Consider the following 13,494-nt stretch of genomic DNA (forward strand, 5'->3'; position numbering starts at 1 on the left):
GCTTTCGCATCCATATGAGGCTACTGAAAATACCATGGCTTGGGTCAGGCGCACCTTAGTCCTCAAGCTGACATCTCTGCTCTTCAATACTTTTAAAAGTTCCTGTGCAGCAGATTTGCCCAGTGCAATACGTCGTCTGATCTCTTGACTGCCGCTTCCGCGAGCGTTGATAGTTGATCCAAGAAGAACGAAGACTATTATAGGAATAAAAAAGTCCCTGAAACTCCTCAATCTGAGACATGATGAACAATAAAGAAATGTCTGAAATTCCTCAGACCCCACCCCAAGTCCAAGATCCTTTTCCTCTTTTTCCTGGAAAAGGCACCCTTTGAAGGACACAGTCCCTCTGCCTTCTTTTATTGTGTATCCAATACACATTCAACTTTGCTTGCTTTATCGTAACTTCTAGACTGTTATCCACAAAGTTGCGGCTACTTGGAAATCCTACACAGGGTCACTATGAGTTGGGACTGACTCAACATCACTTAACAACAATAACATCTCCAAATTGGCTTTCCATGAAGAAGACAGCATGAGCAACCATTTTGCAGTAATCATTTGACTTCCTAGGGTGGGGACCTGTAGCTGTCTGGGATGCATCAGCCCCACAGTGGAGCTGGGAAAAATCCCTTCTCAAGTGGTTGCGCATAGATTTCTCCGTGGAGAGTCACCTACAGCCCAACTGCTGAAGCACTGCCAGTCTCCACCCATCAGCCAGCATATGGTAAGTAAGCAAGGCTAGAAACACCAGCCAGGGAGATTGGGGACAACACATGAACCATGAACCTCATTCTGAGGCACTCTAGAACTGGGATAGTTGCCTGCTCCATACTCCCCTTTTAGGTGGAATCTCTAGTGTCCTTAATTGATTGTAGGAAGCCCTTTAGAGCCTTTATGGGTTGGACAGGAATGTAACTTGTTTGTCCCATTCGTAGTGTCTCCATTCTTACAGAAGGCCTTGGTTAGGTTTTGGATCCTTAAGGCATATGGAGTGTAAATGAATTGAGTTTGTGACACTGTAGATAATGCTCTGGACTGCAACATCATTTTGAACTGCAAGGTCGGAAGTTCAAAGCCACCAGCAGCTCTTCGGAAACTCTATACAGGGTCACTATGAGTCGGACCCAACTCAATGGCACTTAACAACAACAACAATTTTACTATAGCCCTAGATCTCCTTTTGTGTTGTTTTGGTTTTGACTCTCCATTTTGTCAGTCAAGTTGGTTTTATGTTTTCACTGTTAGTGTCATAGTCTTTGCGTTGTTGTTAAGTGCCCTCGAGTCAATTCCAACCCATAGCAACCCTGTATAGGGTTTCCAAGGAACAACTGACGTAACTCCCCCCCTCCCCCCCCCAAATGACTGGGTTGTTGCGTTGGAATTGCTTTTGACTCATAGCAATACTGTATGGGGTTTCTAAAGATCGGGTGGTGGATTTGAATTGCTACCCTGCTGTTAGCAATCCAGTACTTATCCTAGAAGGTCACACCAGGACCTGACTGGGTGGGACTATGCAAATGAAGTGTTTGTGGCCAACCAAGGTGTATGACACCCTTGTGGGGGTGGGGCCATGGAAATAAGTTGATTGAACACTAACAAGGGGATTTGTGGGTTTTGAAATTCCAATAGGTTAAAATGAGCCATCCCAAAATAAAAAAAAATAGAGGATCTCATTAACACCAAGAGAGAAGAGCGGGAGTGGAGTGTATCCTTTAGACCAGGGGTCCCTGTGCTAAGGGCCTCCTAGACCCAGGAGACAGAGAAAAGGAATTGTAACCCTAGAAATGAAGAGAAGCAATGGCAGCAGCAGAGACAGCACAGTGGGTTTCCTCTCCCACTGAGTGAGACAGCTGAGTGCATTTTGGGGCCAAGGCTTACTTGTAGAATGGGGTACCTCTGGACTCCTAAAAGTAGAGCTAAAATTTTATATTTCTGTATTGTAAAATAGATTTTTTTCCCCCAATAATGAACCTCTACTCTGAATAGTTATGAAATTTGTTTCTTGAATATTTATTAATACATCGAAATTCTCTTAATTTACATTAATTCTTCTAAAAAATTTTAAGTCACTGCGTTTCACTGAAGTTGCAAAAATACAATGTTAGCCTTAATATCAAAACATTTTCAGTAAAATTCTAAAACAAGAGCAAAACCCTCTGAGCCGGTGCTTCAAAGCAGTATCTACAAACAGAACAATACTGTTCCAATTTCAGATGAAATCCAACCAGGGGGCAGGAGAGTCCACAAGGAACCTGGGGAAATGGCAGTCAAGGTCTAAACTTCAGAAGTAATTATCTCCGTTTGTTTCATTTTATTCATTTAATTTTTAGAAAAATTGCTGTAAATTAAGAGAATTTTGATGCATTAATAAATATTCAAGAAACTGAACTTTAATTAGGTTTGTTGTGTTATATAGCAATGATTCGCAGAGACCGGCTCCGAGGGAGAAAAAAAAAAACCCACTCCTAAATAGGCCTTTCTGAAGTGGGGCAAGGCTATCCCGCCAATTGATTGGTTGTCCCGTATCCCGGCGTCAAGCGATGATTGGTCCTCTCTGGAGATAGGGTGGGTCTACAGTAGATTGAGGGGAAATAAAGCAATGACGGCGCTGGGTAGGCGTAAAGGTGTTCAGGTCCAAATTCCAGCTGTAGGTCGGTTTAGGCGACTCGAGGGAAGCATGGCCGGACGATCCGTTTATGTGCTGGCCCTGGTAGTTGTGCTGCTGCTAGGTATCGCCACCGTCTCCAGATCGAAGGGCCTGAGCGGAAAGCAGCCTCAAGGATCGCTGCGAATCCCTTCTCACTTCAGCGAAGAGGAGCGCGTCGAGATGAAAGAGGCGCTGAAAGGTGAACCAGGGTTCCCTTTACCCACCTACACTCAGATAGATACATGTCTCTTTCAGCTCAACCCATGACTCCTGTCGCCCTCAGCAGAGGGTCCACCTCTCAAGATCGAGTTCCGCAGCCCATCCAGGTCAGCCCCAGTCCCGGTCCCAATGCCCGGTGCCCTAGTTAGGGACACCGCGCTCCCCCAAACCTAGCACCTGGGGACTCCAGGTGCGTCCTGTCTAGCTTGAAATGCTCCAATTTTGCCCCTCTTGACGTGGTTGTTGCCCACCCTACCTCCTACTCACTTGTCTCGAGTATTGTACGGCACTTTTAACCTTTGTAAATTTTCCTATATGTTGAATTTCTGTGGTATTTTAAAACTGAATGATTGTAGTCTTACCTTAATGGGCTGTCCCCAGATCCCCACAGCAAAAGTGTGCACACTGAGTGACAACATCACTGGGCTCCATCTAGCCCTAAGAAGAGGTGGGAGAGTGCAAAATGGGGTGACCCTAAAGTATTGTTGTTACGGGCCATGGAGTGGGCTCAGCAAAAATAAACACTGCCCAGTCCCGTGCCATCTTCAGCTATGCTAAGACCTCTAAACAAGACTAAAAACTGATTCACTTCGGAAACTTCATTTACCTGAAGAAAAGAGGAGAGTTTCTGATGAGTGCTAGATAGAGCCTGCAGGATAACAGAATACTTCCAAAACTCCATTTCACCCCCTCTGGTTAAATAATGGATTAAGAGAAACTGCCTATATAAACAAATGCAAGCAGATGCAGGGACCCAGAGCTAAGCCCTGGGACTGCATATCATGAGATGACAGGTCTCAGAGGCAGGCTGGGTTCTCCCAAAGCACACAATAAATACTGAAAGGCATGGGCAGCAGCTCACCAGAACCTCTTCACATGGAAGAAAGCAAAAACGCGATCATGCTTACAGGAACGTGGTTTACAACTCTAAGATCAGATCTTGGGTCTGCCTCTAAAGCAATTAATTTAATCCTTTTGAATGTCACCTTCCTCATCTATGTGTTGGGCTGTGATACAGAGTTTATCTTAGCAAAACTCACTATAGAATTAAGTTTCTCTTGAAGTCACTCTTCCTCAATGTCAAGCTGTCCAGGTGAATTTGTTCCCACTGTGTTCATAGATGGCTACCTAAGCAAATATTTTTATGACTCCTGAGATTTTCATTCCAATGTTATTTGCATTTAATAATTGGATTCAAATTTGCATTTAATAATTGGATTCAAAAAAGTGAGCCAGTAGTGGCAACTGGGGAACTGAACATGTGAATAGGGAGGAAGGTGTTATCTTAGGACAGAGGTCCCTGTTTGGGAGCTTCTAAATCCAACCCTTCACAGGCATCATCTTCCCAAAGAGTTGAGTTGAGAAGATCGGTGGAACTCTGGGTGAGCCAGCACATGTGAAATAAGCCCATTCTCAACACACAAAGTCTGGATGATGGAAGAGCCAAGGACAGCAGTTTCCTTGAGAATGATGGAGGTCGAAATCAGCAAAGGGAATGGTGGTTTCAGAGTCAGACAGTGAAACCTTAGGAAGAAATTTCATCTTTGCTCTAATCACACAGGGCCAGGATCCAAATCTATTTTCCCCAGATCCTGGGCATTATTCTTCTTTAAGAATCAATCATATTAGCCTAAGTCAACCTAGAAGATCAGTGCTGTTGCTTATTGTTATGCAATCTTGAGAAGCTCATTTAACTTCTCTAAACTTGTTTCCTCATCTTCAAATTAAGAAAGACAACAATGTCTACCACTCAGGACTTTTATGTCCTCTGTAATAAGACAACACAGTAGAGTACTATAGAAAAACCAATGACTGTTATCATTTTAAACCTTCCATCTCTGACTATCTGGCTTTGATAGGTGCCATCCAGATCCCAACAGTGTCTTTCAGCGCCGACGAGTCCAATACGACAGCCCTGGCTGAGTTTGGAGACTACATTTATAAAGGTATGATCCACCACAAACTAGGGACAAAGGGCAGGAGGTATAGCACTGGAAACATGGTTCTCTTACAAGATGATAAAGAAGTTTATTTTGTGACTGGCCCAGAGAACAAACCTAATTCCCACAGGTCATTTTTTGAGTTTTGTGTATAGAGGGGAGTTACAGAAGGAAGAACCTAGGTGTCAGAATGGAGACAGAGTAGAGTATATAGATCCCCCCTTTGAAGAATTAAGGCACATAGTTATTCGGTCAGAGTTCAAACTCTCTCAATCTTTGCCCTATATATATGTCCATCAATAAATACATAATTACAAAGGTACAAGGGCCTGCTACCTTTACAAGATTCCAGAGCTGTGCCACCTGCTCTCCCCATCTCCTCCTCCATATGCATACTTCACCTACCCAGACTCTAGTCCAGATTCATCAATACACATTTCTAAGTTTCTGGGCAGTCAACAACTTGGAGCCATAGCATTAGTCCTCTCCCCTTACCCTCAACACCCATGGAGTACAGTGATGAGGTAAAAAAAGGTTTAGGGAACGGTTCCCACCCACCCACCATCTCATTAGAGAATAGTGAAGTCATATTCCTAAATCAAATTAAAATCAGCCTCTCCAAAGCCATCAGGTATAGAAGAAGATGACCTAGAGGCAAGACGTAGTCTCTCTTACATTCTGGGATGGGGAGAGCTGGCATTCATACCCAGTAATCAATCTGAGGCCCCGCTGGAAGTCTTTACTAAGCAGGAGGAGATAAAAATAGGAAATATACAATGGTAATAAACTAGATGACATGGTTGATAAGTTAAAAGAGCATTCTTGCTTCTTCTTCCGGGGACGCTGTGCAGAGGCATTCAAAATACTTCAGCGTTTGACATACCGTCACAGGCTGTCCTACAATACAGCCTCTAACATAACTAGGCTGTCCCAAACCCCTGGTAATAGAATTGTTTATCTCCATGCCAAGAAGGTTGGTAAAGCACCAAAATCTGCATGTGGTGTGTGCCCAGGCCAACTTCGAGGGGTCCATGCTGTGAGACCTAAAGTTCTCATGAGGTTGTACAAGATAAAGAAACATGTCAGCAGGGCCTGTGATGGCTCCATGTGTGCTAAATGTGTCCGTGACAGGATCAAGCATGCTTTCCTTCCTTATTGAGGAGTAGAAAATCATTGTGGAAGTGTTGAAGGCACAAGCACAGAGTCAGAAAGCTAAATAAAAAACAATGGAGCTTTGTTGAATAATAAAAAGGTCAAATGTCTTGTTATTTCTGTTGTAATTTGTTGGTATACAAGTTAGGTAGGGATCTGGAGGTCTCATGGCTTTTTCTTTAATTCTCCCTATAACTCAGTGGTAAATTTTACAGAGAAACATACAAATGTTATAAGGGTATGATATGACCCAGAGCTATTTATTACATATTATTAGGATTTTTGCAAATAGTATATTTAGTGGTTAATACCTACTGACTGAAAAACCTGATAAATATGTTAACATAAGATGTTGGGATGGTCCCCCTATTATCAGTTTTTTAGTGTCAGTTGAGATTTGTTAGGTTTTCCCAAACATGTAGAAATTGATAATAATAAGAAAAAATAGGATTCTGTTGCATAATGTTTGGTTGATTATAATAATAAAAATGAAAACATTTTTAATTGGGAAAAAAGTACATGTCTTTAGGTATCCATAAAGGACTATGTGGATTCCTTCTCCCATGTATCTAAGGCCACCTGTGTTAAGGCCTACTTGTGACCAAGAATTAACCCTGGGAACATCTACACCTGTGCACAAAAGAGTGACCTTGTGCTAGGTGGAACAACATTTATTCTTTGTCTCCATATAAGATAAGTAGTAAGAGTGTTACTTTGTTTAAAAGAACCTTGAAAAAATATCTGATTAACATATATGCATGTCATGTTTGATTCCCAGCAAGTTAGCTACTTTGTTGTTATTAAGTGCCGTCAAGTCTGTTCCAGCTCATAGCAACCGTGAATAAGGTTTCTGAGAAGACGCTGCTGGGTTCAAACTGCGGTGTGGGTGTCAGGAGTGGTAGTGCAACATTGCAGCTCCCGCCCCACCTGCAGCCTGACCGACCTCTGACCCTGGAAGTTTCCCCACAGCACCCATCCCCCAGATGGTCTAGGTGGTCCCTGCCAATGTGGGGGCCAGGGCCCAGCAAGGCCTGCCTCCATCCAGACAGTGCAGATTCTGTCCACGGTCCTGCTGGTGCATACATTCTGAGGGCTGCCCGTACCTCCTTCCTGTCTCAGAGCAACTCCATCCTTGTGGTTCACAGTTCAGTGCTGATCTTACAGCACCACACCAGGAGTCCCAGAGCCTACTGTATTCAAAATTTAACATCCCTGGTGTGGCACTGTAGATTAATGTTCTGGACTGCAAAGTCAGTATGAACTGCATGATTGGCAGTTCAAACTCATCAGTTGCTCCTCAGAAATCCTGTGCAGGGTTGCTATGGGTCAGAATAGACTCGATGACACTTAGCAACAACAGCAAAGTCTGCAAAGCTCTGTACTCTGTATTTGTGATAATAGGTCAGACGACCAAGCCACATATTGACTGCCCTAATGCTCACCAGCCGTTCCTCGGAAACACTGTACAGAGCCGCTGTGGGTCGGAACCGACTGGACGGCACTTAACAACAACAACAGAGGTGGAATCTTGATATGCATATTATCACATAGTTACCACTTGCCATCAAGTCGATTCTAACTCATAGTGACCCTATATAGGGTTTCTGAGACTGTAAACCTTTGCGGAAGCAAACAGCTTCATCTTTCTCCCATGGAGCAGCTCATGAGTTTGAACTGCTGACATTATGGTTAGCAGCCTAATGCCTAACCCACAGCACCACCAGGGCTCCTTATTAGATAGTAAGAGTACATTAAAATATAAGAGAAATATTTCAGAAGTTGCCCAGGAGATCTGGAATCAGAGCTTCCAAAAGAGGCTGCAAGTTAAAAAAAAAAAAAAGGGGGGTGGGGGTGGGGAGAGAGGGACTGGGGAGTGGGATCAGAAGAACATCGAATGGTAGCTAAATCAAAAGAAACATAAACCTGGCTTTCTCTCCATGCTTTTTACCCCTTTACCCCTAGCCTTTCCTACAGTGTTCAGCACCAGCTTTATCCAGCATGAGGTCGTTGGAGGATACAGCCACCTGTTCACTGTTCAAGGCTCAGACCCCAGTTTGCAGCCCTACATGCTGTTGGCTCACTTTGATGTGGTCCCTGCCCCTGTCGAAGGCTGGGAGGTGCCCCCGTTCTCTGGGCTGGAGCGTGATGGCTTCATCAACGGTCGGGGCACACTGGACAACAAGAACTCTGTGATGGTCTGAAACTATACCTTCACTCTGCCTTGGGGCCCTGTAGATCAACCCAGGGTGGAGTGCCTCAGCTGACATACTGGAAGGCAGGAGGTTGTAGTAGAAAGAACCTTGACTCCAGCCGTCAGTTTGCGACCTTCCTTTTCTGAGCCTCAGTTTCTCAACTGTGCAATAGGGATTCAAGGAGATGATTTGCAGGGACCCCTTCAGGTTTGACATTAATGCTGTTGTTAAGTACTGTCGATTTGGTTCTGACTTATAGAGAGCCTGGATACGGTTTTCAAGGAGTAACTGATGAGTTTGAACTGCCAACCTTGTGGTTCAAAAGTTTATACTTTTCTCCAGGTGGTACAAGTTATATGCAGTGCTCTGTTTCTCCTCATACAGTCCCCTGGAACCATTTGAATTTGTTTGCTTTAAAGAGGTTGGACTCTCTGATCCTAGCTCCCCCAAGCCCTGCTGTAGGTAGCTGAATGTCTCTACTAGAAAATCATTCTTTCTCCTTTTCTATTGTGCTTCTGTCACCCAGGCAATCCTGCAGGCCTTGGAGTTACTGCTGATCCGGAACTACATCCCTCAAAGGCCTTTCTTCATTGCTCTAGGCCATGATGAGGAGGTAGTGTCTCCTTATCCTGTCCCATCTCTGGGAACTTTGTGAGGGTGGAGGTACTTCATCCTAGTCCAGTTTGCTCCCCAGCTTAAGGGTCTCCGCGGTGTGATGTAGTGGCGCACAAACTTCTCTGTGTGTCTGTGTGCCAGAATGACTTGAGGGCCTTGACCCAGGTGCAGATCCCCAGACCCTGTGTAATAGATCTGAATTTTTAACAAATCTCCTTGGTGAATTCCGAGATAGGTGGTCCATCAACTTCATCCCGAGAAACGTTGGTGTGACGGAAAGATAACTGAACAGGAGGATAAATGCTGCATTTCCTCCAACGTCACTTACTTTAGTCAGGCAAGTCACTTCACCCTCTGGGTCCCAGATTCTTCACTTGTGAAATGAGGAGATGTGGTCTTTCCAGCTGTGGCATTCCAAGATTCGGTGAGGCAGGACTGTCTAGGACCCTAGTCCATGGGTAGAGTCTGGAAGTCAAGCTGAGAGGAACTTTGGGTCTGGGTTCAATGTCTGCAGGTATCAGGGAGGAATGGGGCTCAGAAGATCTCAGCCCTGCTACAGGCAAGGGGTGTCCAGCTAGCCTTCATCGTGGACGAGGGTAGTTTCATCTTGGATGGTTTCATCCCCAACATCAAGAAGCCTTTTGCCCAGTAAGTAATGCCTTACCTAGGCAAGGGTTCTTGCATCAGGTGAGAAATTACCCCAACCTGATAGCTGAGACAATACTCAGACCTCCTTCACCCCAATCCTTGACCAGTTCTGGGCTCCCCTTTCTGGTCTTCCTCTAGGGTAAATTTCTTTCAGCCACATGAAGCTGACCTCCCTGCCCACCAGAGCACCCTGGGGGCCTCTGGGAGGAAGTCAGGAGGGCTGTCTCCCACAGGATTGCCGTCTCAGAGAAAGGTGCCATAGACCTCATGCTTCAAGTAAACATGACTCCAGGCCACTCTTCAGCTCCTCCAAAGGAGACGAGCATTGGCATCCTTGCAGCAGCTGTCAGTCGGTAAGAGACTCCTGGGCACTTTCCCACTTTGGGTTTGAGTAGCTAAGTTTCCTGCCATAGTGGGGGCCACAGGCAGGACAAAGACACCAGCAATCAGGGAAGTTCTAGTGGTCAGAAGAGGATCTCTTAGTATATCCATATGGTAGCTGGAGTAATCCAGAGTCCAGACAAAGAGAATTGACAATGGCAATGACTAGTTGTTAAGTGTCGTCGAGTCAGTTCCAACTCAGAACGACCTGTTTCTAAGAGAAGCTGGTAGGTTCGAACGTCTGATTTTGTGATTAGCAGTCCAGTGCTTATTCTATAATGCCACACCAGGACTAGAACTGTTTGAATCTTCCACTGTCCTGGAAGAAGACAATGGTAAATATGGGCTGCTGGCTATGGGTGAGAACTACAGGTCAGGAACAGCAGAGCTGGCCTCTAGTTCTGTTTCCTTATCACAAAGTGGAAAGGAGAGCTACATACATTCAACGAATAATTGACAGCATTTACCATATTCCAAAAAGAGGTCTGGTAGTGTAGTGAGTTATGAGTTGGGCTGCTAACTGCAAGGCCAGCAGTTGGAAACTAACAGCCGTTCTCGGGAGAGAGATAAGGCCTTCTGCTCCCGTAAAGATTTACAGCCTCAGAAACCATATACAGGGTCTCTATGAGTTGAAACTGATTCCATGGCACACCACCCACCTTCATATTCAAGGCTCTTTGCTAGATGAGAGACGTATGCTAGTGAACAAAACAGATACAGGAACTCACTGTCACTGGAGGAGTGTGGGACTGCTTGCTATAAAAGATGATGCCAAGGAAGCTGGAGGAGGAGGACACAGGGTTGTCCTAACTCACATTTGGAGGACAAAGGAAGCCCCTGCTGGTAGAGTACAGGTGGTCCTGCTGGTGCTTCAAGACCTTCAGAATGGTTGCTTTGGTGGAGACCTCCTAGTTAGTCTTATCAAAACTTCCTCTCATCTCCTTTCTTCTTTTCTTTGGGCTGCTCATCTTTAGCTGGGGTTGAGTGCGTCTTGAGAGCACCATTTCTCTTTCAGACTAGAGCAGGCATCATTGCCTAACATGTTTGGCGATGGGCCACTGAAGACAACATTGGAACTTCTGGCAAATGAGGTATGGAATAGAATATCACACACTCCTGGTCAGCCATGGAAGAGGAAGAAAGAGTAACAGAAAACGAACCTTCCAAATAATAGACAGGCTCTACTCTGCCTGTTCCCACCGATTCCCAGCCAGTAGCTGAGTCAAGAAGAGGGATCTGGCTTGTTTGCTTATGATGTTGATGCTTATCCAAGAGTTTAAGGTCTAACACACCAGGCACTCTTTGGGAGCTATCTCCCACCTATCCTTAAAGTTGCAGAACAATTGCTCTAAACAGTTGGATAAGCCTAGCTAGGTGGGAAGTGGTTCCTCATCCTTTACCCTCTGGTAGAGACTGTGCTAGCTAAACACAGCTGCACTCCTGGCTGCTGAAGACCCCCAAGGCAGACAGAGAGAGGTGAGTGACCCCTCTGGAATTCTGTTGACCTGGTTCTTTCCCTTTCAGTTTTCCTTCCCTGCTAACATTATCTTGAACAATCTGTGGCTATTTCAGCCTCTTGTAAAAAGGTAAAGTACTATCTTTCTTTCCCATATACTCCCTATCCCAAACCTACCTAATTCCTAGTCCCCTCTTCTTATCTTAACTGGGCCTGATTGTCTCTCAACCACCAGACACTACATCTAATTCATATACAGGACATCCCTCCTAGTCATAAAGACATCCAGGGTTCAGGATATTGAGTGATCCTCCTCCAATCCTCTTCTTTCTCTCTATTGTACAGTTGTTTCTAATGGCTAACATGAATCCTTTTGCTTTAGGTTGTTGGAGAGAAATTACATAACCAATGCAATGGTTACAACCACCAAAGCACTCACCATGTTCAATGCAGGAGTCAAGGTAACATTGCCTAGTTATTCCCTTCTCATCCACCCCTCTATCTCTGGGCTTATCTTCTGCCTCCTCCTTCTTTCTCTGATTAAAATATATTAATAATAGAAAGGATAGTATTGAATTGTCCTGTGTCATCTGATGACTAAGTCTCAAATGCAAAGGTTCTAGTCTAAGTTCTAGCTTCTAAACTTGCTGGCCAAATTTTATACTGGTGTATCTCAATGGGAGGTGTCCCACTGAATGGTTCCTCAAGTTCTTTGGGTCAGGGTGAAGAGGGGCTATTTAGGGATTAATTCTTAAAACCTATACTTAGGCTGTAATTCAATATGTCTTCTATTTACCAAGCATTTTGCTGATAGAGACTAATCTTTCTACCACCAAGGGTCTTCTTTTATTATTATTCCTCTCTGTGTTTTGAGAGATTTGTCCTCCTAACAGGTTTAGTGAGTGATTAATGCACCTTCCCCTGATATAACTGGTGTTAACTCAGTCGCAAGAAGAAAGCTCACTGTTTATAAAATCTGTAATGATTTCAATTGATAGTGACCCTAGAAGACACAGTGGAATTGCCCCCATAGGCTTTCTGATGTTGTAAATCTTTACAGATCAGGCTGCCACATCCTTCTCTTGCAAAACAGCTGGTGGAATTGAACTACCAACCTTTCATTCAGCAGTCAAGTGCTTAATCACTGCACCACCAGGGTTCTTTTGTGATACATACAGCCCATTATCATTTCCTAAAATATATTGGGTGGCTTTTGCGAACATAAATTGCTGTAGACTTCATATGAGGTTTACTTTGTAGAATTAAGTTTTGAATGGATTAATACTTTGATAAATTTTTGTCCCACAAATCACATTCAGCAAATTGGCCCACTTCCAGTCGGATTGGCCACTAAATAACAACTCTGTTAAAAGGTCCAAGTCACCAACATACTAGTTAGTCTGGTAATAAATTTTTCCAAAATCTTGAAGGACACTGTTGCTGTTAAGTGCCATCAGGTTGGTTCTGATTCACAATGACCTTGTACATTGCAACTGCTAACCATAAGATTGGCTAACCCTGTAGAGGGTTTCTGAGGAGCAGCTGGTGAGCTTGAACTGCCAATCCTGCAGATCAAACCAACTTTGCCGTCCAGTACATTAACCCACTGCACTACATCAAGACTCCTGAAGGGTGTTAGACTGTCCCTATTACTATCAGTACCACTAGCATAACTCCAGCAGTTCAAAACCACCAGCTGCTCCTAGGAAACCCTACACAGGGTCGCTAGGAGTTGGAACCAATTCGATGGCACTTAACAACAACAACAACAAGCACAACTTCAGAGAGCACCATGCACATAAACTACACTGTGACCTAGCAAAGCTCTGGTAATTGGGTATAATTGAATGGTGCCTAGGAATTCATTCCTGACATAACCCACTAGTATCTAGTGTGTTAGTGGAACTTGATCTGTCTTCACCTGCTACCTATGTTGTTGTTGTTAGGTGCCATCAAGTCGGTACTGACTCATAGTGACCCTATGCACAACAGAACAAAACACTACCCAGTCCTGGGCCAACCTCACAATTGTTGCCACGCTTAAGCCCATTGATGCTGCCACTTTGCCAGTCCATCTCACTGGGGTATTCCTCTTTTTCTCTAACCTGCCACCTTACCAAACATGATATCCCTCTCCAGTGATTGGCCCTTCCTGACAATATGACCGAAATATGAGAGATGAAGTCTGGCCATCCTGGCCTTCAAGGAGCACTCTGGCAGCCCATGGCACTTTCAATATTCTCC

The 13,494-nt window shown here is 44.4% G+C and overlaps 1 protein-coding gene across 1 annotated transcript in view; it reads left to right on the forward strand.

The window, feature by feature from the left end:
* The first annotated feature begins 2,677 nt into the window (after positions 1 to 2,677).
* Positions 2,678 to 13,494, forward strand: part of PM20D1 (peptidase M20 domain containing 1) — a 32,344-nt gene continuing 21,527 nt past the window's right edge. Inside the window, exons 1-9 of the mRNA XM_006834074.1 lie at positions 2,678 to 2,846; positions 4,726 to 4,812; positions 7,921 to 8,153; positions 8,677 to 8,763; positions 9,280 to 9,413; positions 9,647 to 9,766; positions 10,810 to 10,885; positions 11,319 to 11,380; positions 11,633 to 11,711. Coding sequence (XP_006834137.1) covers positions 2,678 to 2,846; positions 4,726 to 4,812; positions 7,921 to 8,153; positions 8,677 to 8,763; positions 9,280 to 9,413; positions 9,647 to 9,766; positions 10,810 to 10,885; positions 11,319 to 11,380; positions 11,633 to 11,711 — 1,047 coding nt within the window. The remainder of the gene's footprint in view (positions 2,847 to 4,725; positions 4,813 to 7,920; positions 8,154 to 8,676; positions 8,764 to 9,279; positions 9,414 to 9,646; positions 9,767 to 10,809; positions 10,886 to 11,318; positions 11,381 to 11,632; positions 11,712 to 13,494) is intronic.

Source organism: Chrysochloris asiatica, unplaced genomic scaffold (genome assembly GCF_000296735.1).
Source record: "Chrysochloris asiatica unplaced genomic scaffold, ChrAsi1.0 scaffold00009, whole genome shotgun sequence".
Lineage (NCBI taxonomy): Eukaryota > Metazoa > Chordata > Mammalia > Afrosoricida > Chrysochloridae > Chrysochloris > Chrysochloris asiatica.